Source organism: Pogona vitticeps, chromosome 2 (genome assembly GCF_051106095.1).
Source record: "Pogona vitticeps strain Pit_001003342236 chromosome 2, PviZW2.1, whole genome shotgun sequence".
NCBI lineage: Eukaryota > Metazoa > Chordata > Lepidosauria > Squamata > Agamidae > Pogona > Pogona vitticeps.
Genome location: NC_135784.1, coordinates 196838495 through 196853515, shown reverse-complemented (window position 1 = coordinate 196853515; position 15021 = coordinate 196838495). Strand labels below are relative to the sequence as shown.

General features: G+C 41.9%; 1 protein-coding gene across 6 annotated transcripts in view; it reads left to right on the top strand.

Annotated features, from left to right (window-relative positions):
* Positions 1–15021, top strand: part of WRN (WRN RecQ like helicase) — an 82141-nt gene that overhangs the window by 13430 nt on the left and 53690 nt on the right. For all 6 annotated transcript variants that reach the window (XM_020808986.3, XM_072991878.2, XM_072991879.2 and 3 more), the window contains 3 exons: positions 3402–3516; positions 4711–5113; positions 7446–7526. In XM_020808986.3, the coding sequence (XP_020664645.3) occupies positions 3402–3516; positions 4711–5113; positions 7446–7526 (599 nt within the window). The remainder of the gene's footprint in view (positions 1–3401; positions 3517–4710; positions 5114–7445; positions 7527–15021) is intronic.

Genomic DNA, 15021 nt, shown 5'->3' with positions numbered 1-15021 from the left:
GCACAGTACTTTAGTTTGGGCACCACAACAGACTGGCAATGAAGATACTGCTCTTCTCTATCTTTGTTCTTGATTGGATTCTGTGATTGGGTTCATTTGAAAGTTGAGGCAGTTCCTCAACTTTGGCAGGAAATAACAACTGAGACTTGTCCATACTGTTTACAACTTTGACTTTATTAACTCTCGGTGTTTCAACAACCCCCACAACCGGATCATAGCAAGACAAATCAGGCAAAGGTCCATAACTCGGTGAGGATAGTTCTTCTTGGAAATTAGGATAACTCACTGAGGTGCTGGACTTAAACGCTCCAGATCCATGGGATTCCACAGGGGGGTCCTCTGTACTGCGCAAATAGCGCCGCGACACGGGTGTTGAGCCCAATCTCTCTCTTTCAGTGACTTGTTATACATCTGATCCGGCCAGATTCTCTTCCTTCCACCTCTTTGCCCCCGTGGGAAAACAATCATTGTCCATTCTTGAGTTTCAAACGTTGTCTCTCCTACTCTTTTTACCTCTGGTAACAACCCATCAACCTTTAGTTTAGGAAGGTCTTTCAAAAGACCAAGTGTTCTTTCGTACTTTGAATCTACTCCTTCACTCTCGAATCTACTGCCTAATCTCCTCTCTCCTTGATCTTTTATACCTTCCTTCCCTACTGACATTTTTAACTCTTCCCCTTTTTCTCCCTCTCCTTCTACCAGGCAGACCTTTATCTTCCCTTCTCCTCCCCTGGTGGCTCTATGGGTGAGGATGGCTGACTTTCCGCCTTCTTTCCTTCACTTCCAAAAGGAGTAGACTTTGTCTAAAAGGATGGGATAGAAAATGAATGAATGAATGAATGAATGAATGAAGGAATGAATGAATGAATGAATGAATGAATGAATGAATGAATGAATGAATGAATGAATGTTAAGGAGTTGTCTATTTCAGTGGTTTTCACCATTCCATGTCTTATGTCCTGTCAATCACTTAGTCAAAGAATCTAGGTTTTCCTATGATAAAAGCATTGTTTGGTGAAGTAAATGTATGTTTACAGACTTGCTGTTATGTCTGTCATGCTCATGGATGGTGTGATCTTGCCACCTGTCATCTGCCTCCTTTTTCTTTATCTTATTCAAGGAAGTAGTCGTCACACCCAAATCTTCTAATAAAACTGCCTTATTGTTTAACATGGCTTCATCAGTTTGTGATTCTTGTTTATCATTGTCCAACTTTAACAATAAATCATAAGTCTTAACATTATTAAAACTGGGTATGTCTTCACAGTACGACAACGGAGAATCACAACTTTGGTTCTGGCACCCATCAACTCAGGCGTGTTCTCAGCCCACTTCAAGTTTGTGGATTGGATGTCGAACTTTCCTGGTGTTCCCCTTTTAGTGAGCCATGCATCGTTCTCTGGCGGGGTCTGAAGGGGCTGGGCCCATGGGGTTTCTCTGGACTCACTGTACATCTCTGCCTTTCCCTTCTCTGTTCTTCCCTTTTTACCCATGCTTTATACTCTTTCTTTTCCTTTCTCTCCTCTGTCTCCCCCCAGTAAGGTGGCTTTCTATACATTTGCCGTCTCCATTCCCTTTCAGCGTACTCATGGGGCGCCTTGAATTCTACTCACTCTCCTGTCCAAGGGTCTTCTTGGATCAATTCTATAAGTTCTTCTTTTTCCTTTCCTTTCCTTTCTCTTCTCTTCCCCAACATGCTTCTGCCTCCACCCCTCCTTCTCCCTCCTTCTTATCCTCTTCCTTTCCTGCCTGATTTGCGCCCCCTTCAGTCTTTTCTTTTATTTCTAATTTCCTTAATTCCTTTTCCATCACTACTGTCTCTTTGTGCTTCGGCCTTTATTTGAGAATCAGACGGTACACTCTCCTGATCCCGGGTGAGTTGGTTCTTGCCTCACAGATGGGCGTGGTGCGCTCGCGTGCATGTGTGAATGAGTGTGGCGTGCTCATGGGGCACACATGCATGCTCGCATGCCATGCCCACCTGCGAGTGTGCCATGCTCACCCGCGAACACACCATGTCCATCTGTGAATGTGCCCACTCACCCGTGCATGCATGTGAGCACGTCACGCCCACCATGCATGCATGCATGCATGGGGAGCAGGAGATCTGTCTCCATGGCTTGGTCCTGCGAAGCCCACGGACCGGCACTGGGCCACGGACCGGTGGTTGGGGACCCCTGCTCTATGGAGCCTGGTCCCAAAGTGTTGGTGCCCCAGAGAAGAAGGCCCAACATCTCATGGATGATTTTTTACCTTCCTTAAAATTGTTCCCTCTTGTTTTGCTGCTTTGAGGCCATGAGTTAATTCTTCTGCTACAGGAGGGCTTCATACCTTTTGCTTTTCAGAAATTGTGAGTGTATAATGTGGTTTGGCCCAAGCATGTAGGAGCTTTCTGTAGGGGACTAGTTTTAAAAGTTCATAATGAGGTGATACGTTTATTTTTCTACCTTAAAGGCAAAAAAAAAAAAATCCTTTCTGGAAGCTTTTGAGAAATCCTATTAGTTCCCCCCTCTGGCTTAACACAGTCATTGTATCAGAGGCAACTTTCAGTGCCCAGGAAATGACAAGTAATGTAGCCTCTTCATTTTGATTAGCAACTGGCCTTGGGCACCACTTGGGATCTAGCTGCATTCCAAATAAACACTTTTTAAGTTTATCGTTCAGTTTAATTTGTTAATTTAATTTCTGTACTTGATTGTGCTATGTTTGTTTTTGTTATTGTCTGTGCACTGCCCAGAGTGACCATTGGCCGGGTGGATAGTATAAAAAGAATCAAATAAATAAATACATTTCTGTTTTCACATGAGGTTTTTTTTCACAGGGACCCTAGCTGAACTAATGTTACAAGTAAGCATGGTGTGTATGTGTCTAAAAAAAATGGTGCTAGAATTCAGTGTAAATTGTGTTTATAATTATGAATCAGGGACAAAGGAAGAAGGACAAAAGACAGTTTTTTCCATTTACAAAATCCTAAACCAAAGAAGGCTAGTACCCTTTTTTGTACTACTAACATATTAAAATGGGTGAGCTGTCATATCCAGCAGGATTCTGTTCCAGACTGGGTATTGAAGCGCTTGTGGGAGTGGCAACGCCTAGCTTGCAGACTTGAAAGCTCTCCTTGATTTTGATATTTCGGTGGTCTGGTCAAGGTATTAACTCCGTCTTGTGTTCTGAATGAAGCCATTTGTTCTCGAATTAAAATTGATGGAAGATGACGTGCCTGCATGAAAGGTGGTATAAACCTCCTTATTAATGATAGCCCTATTCTGGGAAGTGTGAAAGAAAAGAAAATGGCTTTTGCTAGTTACTACTGAAAGCATCCTCCCCCCTCCCCCCATTTTCAAACCATGTAGAGCAGAGCATTGTGGTCGATAAAAGCAATACGTTTACCTTTTTTACAGAGGGAGTTCTGTTGTCAAGTGAAATAAAGAAGAAATTAACATCTTTGTCAAAGGAGATGGTGGATCTGGCTGATTGCCTTCCAGGAACTTTAGGACAGTCTACAAATGTTCAAAGGTTAAGTGGTGCTCATTTTAATTAATCTGTGCAAGCTGGTGTTGTATGTTCCTTTATCTCTATTTATGGAACCACTGGATGTGAGTGAAAAGACTCTATCTGGGTTCTTTTCTCTTGTTTCTCTGCTTATATTAGGGTGTTTAGGCTTGCCTTCCTACTCTAGTTTCTTACATGCACTAACAACAACAACAACAAAACAGACAAAATCCCTTCCAAAAATCAGGGACCCCAGAGCTGGGTTTAAAGCAGCATCAAGATGTATAATCAGAATTGCTTTATTTCTCTTTGGTCAAAATTCTGAGGTTTAAATCACAGCCAAGTGCGTGATCAGCATCTTGTTAATTAGCTGCAATTTGCCACCAAGGCTTATGCAATTTAACTTAACTCTGATATGAAATCCCAGTAGGCAACATGGTCTAGCTGCCCTTGTCTTTAGGAGTGCAGTTCTCTGCGATGTGCTTTGGGACTTTCTCATTTATGCAAGGCATGCAAACTTCATCCCTATAGTGATTTGGAAAATAAATTTTAAAAGTCTGTGATTTTACCTTCAATAATTCTATTTTGCTCTTTTTTGAAATCTCTCTGTGTGTTTTTTTTGGGTATCTGATCCTTGTACTTTAGCTGTATAGCTGTTTCTCTTTAATTGTGATCCGCTTTGTAAGCCCTCTAAAGCAGAGGTCCCCAACACCCGGTCCGCAGCCCAGTGCCGGTCTCTGGCCTGAGCCCGACCAGGCCATGAAGAGAGACTCCCCAGCCCCGCACGTACTCCCCCCCCACAGCCTGTTTGTGCGTGCGAGTGAGTGCCCTCACAAGCGCTGCGCTGCCCTTTGCACATGCGCAGAAGCATGTGCGTATGCACAGGAGGGTGCCCCGCCTTCCCCAGCCAGTCTGTGGGGCTAAAAAGGTTGGGGACCGCTGCTCTAAAGGGCTCAAATGTGATACATAACTGTTAATAAACTGGAAGTCCAGAATATTCTGGTGTACACATACAGTTGTTTGATCCTAGAAAGAAGCAGGAAGCAACATTGCTACCTGGTACAGATAAAAATGCATCCATGATTACCTTCACCTTCTTGGGAGAACATGAAAGTACTGTATGTAACTGCATTTTTTTCAGACTTTAGATTGCATTAGCAGATATATACCTTTCGTCTATTTTGAGTTTGCTTTGCCATATCAACATTTCTTCTTCAGATCTTCAGAAATATTGACTGCAATGTCAGAAAACATCAAAGCTTTAAGAAGAACGTTGCTTATTGGACCTACATGCCAGATGGAACTGGAACATGTTGCAAATCTAGAAATAACTAGTAGCAAGGAAGAAAACCCAGAAACCTCTGAATTAAGTTCCAAGAATATGTGGATATCAAATGATCCTAGACAGCATAAACCGGTTGGTGTTGAAAATGAGGTGCTGGTAAAAGCTGAAGAGGAGAGATATAAGAAAAACCAGGCAGATGAGGCTTCAGGCACAGGAACTAACGAAGCTAGAGAGAATGAGTACTTAATGTCACTTGGCATAACGGAATATGAACTTCAAATGTTGGAACGTCAGGCTGAAGAGGAACTGCTCAATGAAAAGGCCTGTAAGTCTGAGGTCAGTATATATATGGGCAGTGAGGTGGTGAAAGCAATACTGTTTGATTGACAGTTTGATCTTACCCTAGATTTTGGCAGTACTACAGCAGATTAGACAGTATTATATGTGATGTAAGTTGTCTGCCAGCAGAAATCCTTTTTTTTTTCTTTTTTTTCTTTTTCTTTTTTTTTTTTAAATAATTTTATTTTATTTAGGAACAGGGATAGAGGGTACAGAAAGAAAGAGGGGATAGGAAAGGAAAAATGGTTTTGGGGGATAGGAGAGCATAAAGTATAACATCATCCAATCAATTCATATTACTAATACATATCAACTTTTTGCTTTTTCACAGTTTGATTACCCTCCTGCTTTTATCTTATCATTTAATTTTAATTTTATTCTATGTTATTCCAACATTGTCTGGTAGCTGCTGCCATTTATACAATACATCCCATCGTTCAGTTTCTTTTTGAATTGAACAGTCTTTCAGCCCATCTGACAGAATATCCATTTTTTTCACTTCCCATATTTTCACCATAAAATTATCTGGTTTCAGTATCTCTGCCTCCTTAAGATTTTTGTCATAATGCTTTTTAATTTTGGAAGCTGCATGGGTCACTGGATAACTCTCTACTGCATTCGTATTACCTGGTGTCATGTCTAATACAGACGATTCTAAAGTCTGTACAACTTCATTTAAGTTTTGTTTGGCATCTACTGTCCCCTCTTTCGTCCCTTTCATCAAATTTTCTATTTTGCTAAGACCTGCATTCACTTGCTGAAACCCTGTTAATATTAGCCTTTGTATATTAATCTGCCATTCCTTTTCTATTTCTTGCACCACTATTCCAGAACTTTGGGATTGAACAGACCAAGTCTCCATTTGTTCTTTTGAATTTTTGGGGTCCATCTCAGGCTTTGGGGTTTGTATAAATACCACAATAATCACCCCCTAGAAATCCTTCCACAGTTTCCACAATTTTGTCAACAATTCAAACCCCTCATCATAAACCTCCCCTTAGATCTCCCTCCAATCTTTGTCCAAATATTGTAGTATAAAAATCAACTTTTAGCCCAGCAAATACAATATCAATTAGAACCGTGACGCAGTTATTTCTTCTTCTCCTGAGTTCAGCAAGCTTCTATTATTAAACTCACACGTGGTCACAAACAAAACAACAGTCACAGAGTCTCAAACTGTCCAGTAGATTGTCCTTGGAGCTCGTCTTGTGATCTTCATTAACCCCTTAATGCTCCTTAGTCCAGTTGGCCACGTCAGCTCCTTCTCCCGAAAACCACCAGATTCTATTATTTATAGTTCACAAAGTCCAGAGAAGGCAAAGAGTAACGTATCCCAGCCACACTGCATCCACCGAAGTCTCTTAAATCCAGTCAGACGGTGTTGCTGTCTGGGATTCTTCTCCAGAAACATAAGATTTATTTTTCCATCTCAGACTCTCGGCTTTAGAATCAGCCTGGCGTTTTAATAGTTCACTTGGAGAAGCTTAGTTTCGCTTTTGAGTCAGACTGATAAGATAAACCCGCCGCTGCATTTATTCTTTCCGCCAAATATTTTCATTCTTATTTCAGCTTAATGAGGCTGTTTCATAAATCAGAGGCTTCGGCTTACTTACTTGTTATATATTTTTAGTTTATATTGATTGCTCTCCTCTCCCCCGGTAAAGGGTTCCTCGCGGCTCAGTGCCAAAAAATGGCGCCCGCTCCAGTCCGTGCACGGTGATTTCTTCAGAAGAAAAAAGTCCGGGTCTGCCTCCCTTTCTTCTCCTTCTGCTGCTCACCATCTGCTTCAGAGAGACTTCTTCTAGACTCTCCTTTGATCCCCATTTCAAAAGGGGGATCCCGGACCGGAGGGTTCCAGCTTTTTCCAGAGAGAGCTCCTCTCTGGAGTTGCTGTCTGCCAGCAGAAATCCTAAGAGATTCTTGTTCTAGACCTGCTTCCATCTCCTAAGGGTGTGCTTATATGGCCAGAGAGACATTTGTGCCCCTTTCTTGCCCTGTTAAACACATGTATGATGCTGCAGTTGTATACATGAACTTCTTCCTGGTAGTGTTGCAATAATACCAATTGTTGTAGATGTTGTAGTACAGAAAGTGGAGACCATTATCCACATTGGAGTGAAGCTGATAAGTGATCCTCTTGTATTGTGTTGCAACCTTACTAGTGCAATTTTATCTTGTGCTTTAGCAGAGTATAAGATCAGGCTGCGGTTGGTTTGAAAATATTGGCTAAAATCCTGTTGCTTATCTTAGTAAGTTGCAACTAGTTTGGGCCCACAGCCATAGTAAAGTGAAACAAACCAACCCGCTCATTTTGAAATGTTCCTTTTAGGATTTAAGCTTCATGGAGGATGGGGAGAATTCTCTCTGCACCATTGAAAGTGATGACGAATTTGAAATGGAGATGGTGAAGGTAAGTTTTTAAAGATATGTATTTCGGTTTTAGAAAACCTAAGTCTTTAGCAAAAGAGAAAGTGTCTAAAGACCTAAATGCATTTAGTGTGTGCAAAATAATACTGCCTGCATTGATATAAGATTTGCATAACGTGATGCAGCTAATTGATGCCGGAAGCACCTCAGGTGTACAGTTCAGGCAACGTGATCATGTGCCTGAATGCTTTGCTAGTTAACTGCAGTCAGCCAGGGTAGATTACACCAACCTTATGCAAACACCAATGGGACACACACCCTTAAATAATAATCATTTTAAAAAAGGTGGTGCTACCCTGCATTCAACATCTGTCAGTGGTGCATTCCTTTCCTTTTTAGTTACATTGTTCCTTATTTCCCTCAGTACTTTTTCTTCAGGCAAGATCAGCAGCCCCATTATTTCTTGGAACACGTTATTTTGGAGGTAGAAATTCACAGTAAGGTCCAGCTGTGCATTTTTCACAGGCTGTCTTTAGCACAGGATCAGTTCTCTCCTTGCTTGCATACTTTTTACTTGTGCTTTCTTAAAAGCTTTATTCCCCTTTTTAAAAAGTGTAGGAATCTTCACACACATTTTTCGTATTCCTAATTTTGTTATGTTTCCATTGCATTTTATTTTAACATTATTACTATTAGTTGACTTCATTGCTTTCTTTTTGGCTGATAGGCAGAACATAAACTTAAGTCAGTTGGTTTGTTTAAGTGATCTCTTCACAGTCTGTACTCAGCCTCACAAAGGGTGTAGCATTAGGTATGTCTCTGCATGGCATCTCATCTTCTGAAGGAGCTTAGTATTATTTGTATAGGATACTCTAATGAGGAAAAGATATAATGGTGTGATGTTCACCCTTGTGGCCCATGCTTATCCTTCTGTCACAAAGGCTCACGTTCTGTTTTCCTCTCACTGCCACCAGTGGATTACCTCAATCCACAATATAAATGACGTTTGTCAGGACACCTGTCTTGTGAACACAAACAGAACTTATTTATTGAAGTGAAGCAGATTGAATAATAACAGAAGTCCTTCAGATACACATTATACACAAGCAAATCATTAACAGTTCTCTCAGTACATACTTCTTTTCCCTTGCAATGTCATTACCACCTTCTCTACCTATTTTCTTTACCAGCCTTACCACTCAGGATCTGTTCCCTCTCTCTCTGACTAACCAGCCCTTATCTCTGATTTCTCCTTTTCCCGCCAGACCTCATGTAGCTGCTGACTCCGCCTCTCCAGTCCTCTCATAGGCTCATGGAAATCAGCTCATGAATATGAATGGCATGAGTGGTGTGGGGCGACTGTCACATTTCTCCCCTCTAAGAAAAAGTTTGTTTCATGAGGAAAAACCTTAGAGTTTACCCTTATGAACAACGGAACATATAGGGAACATTACATACCACACATCATCATACTAATATGCTTACCAGTTATGTTCTAAATCATATACCATATGTTAACATATACAGTGGCGCCCCAGATAGCGACATTAATCCGTTCCAGATTAATCGTCGCTATGCAAAAACATCGCTAAACGGATCAAAAAACCCCCATAGGAACGCGTTAAACTTAGTTTGACGCGTTCCTATGGGGCCAAACTCACCGTTCAGCAAAGTTCCTCCATAGTGCCACCATTTTCGCGCCCTCGGTAAGTGAGGGCAGGGCGCGAAAACACTTGCTGTGGCCATTTTTGGCACTCGGCAGCCATTTTGGAACCGCTGATCAGCTGTTGTAAAAACATCGCAATGCGAAGATCGGTAAGCGAAACGCTTACCGATCATCGCAATGCGAGTTTTTGCCAATCTAAACATCGCAATGCGATCATTTTTGCGATCGCAGAAGCGACATTGCAATGCGGATTCGTCGTTAAATGGTGCGCTCGTTAAGCGAGGCACCACTGTAATGCTTTATATTTACCATATACATACCTTATACTGGTTTTCTCTCTATTAGCGTGTTTACTAGATCAAACTTATTACTTTAAACATTTAAAACAATCGATGTACAGTGGTGCCTCGCTTAACGAGCATACCGTATAACGACGAAATCGCATAGCGATCTCTTTTTTGAGATTGCTAATGCGATCACTTACCGATGGCCTCTATGGCCAAAACTCGCATTGCGAAGATCGGTAAGCGTTTCGCTTACCGATCTTCGCATTGCGACGCCGGGAAATCAGCTGTTCGGCGGCTCCAAAATGGCCGCCAGATGACCCAAAATGGCCGCCGCAACTATTTTCGCGCCCTGCCCTCGCTTACCGAAGGTGCGAAAATGGCGGCGCTATGAGGAAACTTCGCTTAACGGTGAGTATAGAAGCCATTGGAACGCATTAAACTAAGTTTAATGCGTTCCAATGGCATTTTGCGTCCCGTTTAGCGATGTTTCCTCATAGCGAGGGTTAATCTGGAACGGATTAACCTCACTATGCGGGGCACCACTGTAATTAGAAACGTTTGCAGTACTCACAAATCACATTACAGTACCTTTACATTAATAACGCTACTCACCATTATTATTTGCCCTCTCTATACACATCTCAGTTCATCAGCACTCAACAAGACATTTCATTTTAATTGCATCTCACAACTAGTGCACAAACAGAACATTTAACACAACATTACACTCTTTTATCTATTCATTAATCATTTGGCCTTCAAGACCAGGCGTCAGCAACCATATTCTGAGTCTTTATGCTGCGGATGTCAAAGTCTTGCCGGTTCAGTGTCCATCTTGCAAGCTTACTGTTAGCATCTTTCTTAGTTTGTAGCCACACCAGAGGGAAAGAGTTGGTGCAAAGCATGAACCTCCTTCCCCTAATGTAGGGTTTCAGCCTTTTCAGCGTCCAAACAATTGATAGGCACGCCCTCATATTGGCAGACAAATGTCTCTCACCAGGTCGGAATCTCCTGCTGATCAGAGTCACTGGATGTAGATTCCCTCTGTGGTCTGCTCGGTGCAGCATAGCTCCCAGACTCACACTCAACACATTGATGTATACGATGAACTCCCAGTTGTAGTCCGGTGCAACAAAGGCAGATCTTGAAGTCCGTGCTCTCTTGTGTCGACTGCCAGTCATCAGGCACTCTGAAGTCCACTGGATGTCCTCTGCTTGCCGTTTCCTGGTGAAGCCTTTCTTTCTAGCTCGTGGCTTCACTTTCTCAGCTGGGGAAAGGGTAGGCAGTTCCTTCTTTTCCTCCAGAACATCTATGGATGTGTCCTTCTTTGAGATCTTATTGCTTACGCCTTCCTCCTCACCCCCAAATTCACCCACAGGTACTTTTATTGCAAAGTTTTCCATATGTGGGGGACCACTATCACAGGTCACTTCGAGATTCTCAGGTGAGTTTCTTTTAAGTGCGATCTCAACCACTTGGTTTATTTTAGATGCATTGGGATTTCCATCATCTTGTTCTATATCTTTAATATTTGGTTTCTTAGGTAGAGATTTGCATTGCAGGGTTTTTGCAGCATTGTTCAAGATTTTCAGGGATTAGTGGAATTTCCTTAGCTTGCACAAAGCATTCATTTAAGGTAGGGTCTTCCTTTTGTTCTTTGATAAAGGTTAGATTCTTAGGGTTTCTCGGAATAACCAGATCAGCTATCTTTCTCACTTCTCTTATTTCAGGAGGATTTCCATCATTTTCCTCAGTGGCTTCAATTTGCCTTCCCTGAAAGTGAGTTGTCACAAAAACACTCTGCACATGCTCAGCTAAATCCAGACTTATTAAGCATGGGGCAGGAGTCTGATCAGATATGGCCACCTTCCAAATTCCTGACCATCCCTTATATCTCATTAGTACTTTTGCCATGGGCAACACCACTATTTCAGAACCAATCCCTTTAGTAGAAATATTTTCATGGTCTGACATATTTTCCTTAGGGACTATATCAGGGTGACATACTGTCACTTGTGAACAGGAATCTTTGAGTGCTAGATACTTATTATTATCAACATAGATAACATCTCCTGAGCTACATAGAAGAAGATTCTGATCACTTTCTATCAGAAAGCACTGAACAACCCTGGCCTCAGGGAGACTGGCTCTCTGACCCTTCTGTTACTGGTGTTGCTATGGCAACAGCTCTACGGCTAGCTTCAATTGATGCATTCTTAGCTGTGCCATGATGCTGTACACAAAACACCTTCTTAGAGGGACTAGAATCTCCACCCTTATGCTGATTATAATCCCTAGTCTTTTGAGTCTCACACTGAGCCCAAAAATGACCTTTCTCGCCACACGTATAACATTGTTTACTGGCCTTGGGTTCAAAACAAAGGGCCTTACTAACTTTTCCCTCAGTACTACAGTGGTGCCCCACATAATGAGCGATTCGTTTAACGACGAATCCGCATAGCGATGAGGTTTTTGCGATTGCAAAAGCGATCGCATAACGATGTTTTCAATGGCAAAACGATATTTTCAATGGGGGAGAGGTAAAAACGACGGCAGGAGAGAGCGAATCTGAGCCTTTCCCAAAGCCTTTCCCAAAGCAATGCCAAAGCCCTCACTAAAACAAGGGGCAGCAAAGGGGGAGAAGCGAAAAAGGGATGAAATGTTGTAGCCAGGTCAGGTTTTAAAACCATCCGCCTTTGCCAAAACGCTGCGGCACGCACAAACCACAGCGCGGCTTTTCTCCTGGCGCGCTTTCCCCCGGAGTTAGAGGCCCTCCTTTTAGTCACACACAGTCCCAATAGTCTCAATAGTCACTTCCTGACAATCAAAAACAGCTGATCGTTGGGTTTTCAAAAGGGCCGCCCGCTGTGTAAAATGGCTCCCCGCTGTGCTTTAGTACGGATTCTTCGCAAGACAGGGAGCAGAAAATGGCTGCCCCATGGAGGATCTTTGCTGGACGCTGAGGTATTTAGCCCATTGGAATACATTAACCGGGTTTTAATGCATTTCAGTGGGCTTTTTTATTTCACTTGACGAGGATTTTGTTCTACAGCGATTTTGGTGGAATGGATTATCCTCGTCAAGCGAGGCACCACTGTAATGCAATTCCCTAGGCAAAATAGAATAAAATTGTTCTAACCCAATCACATTTTTCATTTGATCTAGAGAGGTGACTTTCTCACGTTCCATCCATTTGTCCAAACATTGAATCAATTTAGCCCCCACTTGGACAAGAGATTCTTCAGGCTTTTTGGTAAGGGAACGAAATTTTCTTCTCAGGTGTTTTGCATTTATGCCAAATCTAGAATATACCATTTTTCTATATGACTCAAAATCTCTAGCTTGCTCCAGAGGTATCTGAGAATAAAGCTAATCTAAATCTCAATTTATTTGTGATCTCAAAACTATCATCCTTTCATCATCCTTAATCTCAAAATCCCAGCACGCTCTCTCAAATAAAATGAGGAAAGATTCAGGGCAATCTCCTTTCCTATATTGGAGAAATTTCTTTATATCAGTCTTTGAGATATTTCCCTCATTAGTGCTGTTATTATTGTTATTTTGAGATGCTAATTCTAATTTTTTCATTTGTATTTGAAATTCCATTTTCCTTTGCCTATTTTCTTGCTCAAATGCCATTTGTCCGGCTTCTTGCTCTGCTTTGAGCTGTAGTTCCTAAGCTTTCTCTTCAGCCCTGGCTTTGATTTCTAGTTCCCTGAGCTGTAGCTCCTTAGCTTTCTCTTCAGCTCTGCCTTTTTCTCTAATCTCTAATTCCTTAGCTCTTAGCTTGAATTCCTGTTCCAACTTCCATTTCTCAAAATCTTGGGAGCTTAGGACACATTTTTCTGAGGCACCCTCATTAGCCTCCTCCTGTTGCACTGGAACTAGAGGGTCCACTTCCTGAGGTAAACTTTGCACCTCTTGAGAAACAATTTCCTCCATTACTGGCTTTTTAGTTCTTTTGGGTGGCATAGGTATGTACTTTCTTGATAAGAGGGACTGATTTCTATTCCTGAGTTAGTCAGGCCTCTTTTTTAAAAACACTTTTACTGCTGTTTCCTTTTTCCCAGTATTTTTCTGGGATATTATGTAGCTCTCAGTCGGCAGCTAAAGATAGCTACACTTACTCTGGCCTCACAAGCCACAATGTTTTGTAGTCTGAGACACCCTTCTTGCCTCCAGACACAAAACATATTCTATTTTCAAGGTATTCGCGAAGGCTTTTTTTTGGCCGGGATCTAATGGTTGTTGTGGGTTTTTTCGGGCTTCTTGGCGGAAAAACCACTTTCAGAACACAGCCAAGAAGCCCCAAAAACCCACAACAACCATCTATTTCCAAGCCTCTGCTTTTTATTTTCCTATCACCTCAGATCGGCTCTGACCCTGGCTTCCACTTTTTATCCACCAGTGCTTCCTTATCTCTCAGAGCCTTGGATTTCAAGCTAGCCACGGGGTCTCTCGAATCCTGAGGTAACAAAAAAGAATTTTTCCTTTAGAGTCAGTTCCCTATTTTTAGTTCCCCCAGATCTGCATTCAGAAGCCCTGACACTAAGATTTTCCTCAAAAGGTCACCCACTTCTTCACCACAAACCTCTGACTAAAAGGTACTGACTCCAGAAAATTCACTTTCAAACATTGGCTTAACTCGGGGGTGGGCAATTAATTTCTATAGGGGGGCACATGAAAAATCTGAACTGTGTTCGGGGGCCAAACCAACTTTATTTAAAAATAAAATGAAACAGTGATGTTATGATTGTTTTTATTTTAAACTTGTTAATCTTTACAAATACTAAAGAGGTTTTTTGCGGTATGTTAAAGATAAGCAATTGATCAACTTTAGACAAAAGCTATAAATGGTTTTGATGTTCAAAAATGTCCATGGGCCAGACAGGAGCAAGTTGTGGGTCGTATGTGGCCCTCGGGCCGCACTTTGTCCAGGTCTGACTTAACTGGATTATTTTGTATACTGCTGCTGGACACAAATTGTTGCGTTCGCCCTTGTGGCCCCTGCTTGTCCTTCTGTCACAAAGGCTCACATTGTGTTTTCCTCTCGCTGCCACCAGTGAATTACCTCAATCCACAATATAAATGACGTTTATATCAGTACATACTTCTCTTCCCTTGCAATGTCATTACCACCTTCTCTACCTATTTTCTTTACCAGCCTTATCACTCAGTATCTGTTCCCTCTCTCTCTGACTAACCAGCCCTTATCTCTGACTCCTTCTCTCGTCAGACCTCATGTAGCTGCTGACTCCACCTTTCCAGTATTCTCATAGGCTCATGCAAATCAGGTCATGACTATGAATGGCATGAGTGAGGTGGGGCGATCGTCACAAAGGGTATATAAAGATGGTAGCATTTGCTCACAATGCTAAGAGGTCTGGTGCTAACTGCACATGCTGAGATGTGATACATTAAACATATGATAAGTTTTATAACCAGTCAATTTCAAAGGGTGGCTTCTAAAATAACCATACAGTGGTACCTTGGTTTACAAATTTAATGTGTTCTCTGGGACAATTCGTATTGTGAAAAATTCACAAACTGAAATGCGGTTTCCCATAGGAACAAATGCACAGGGG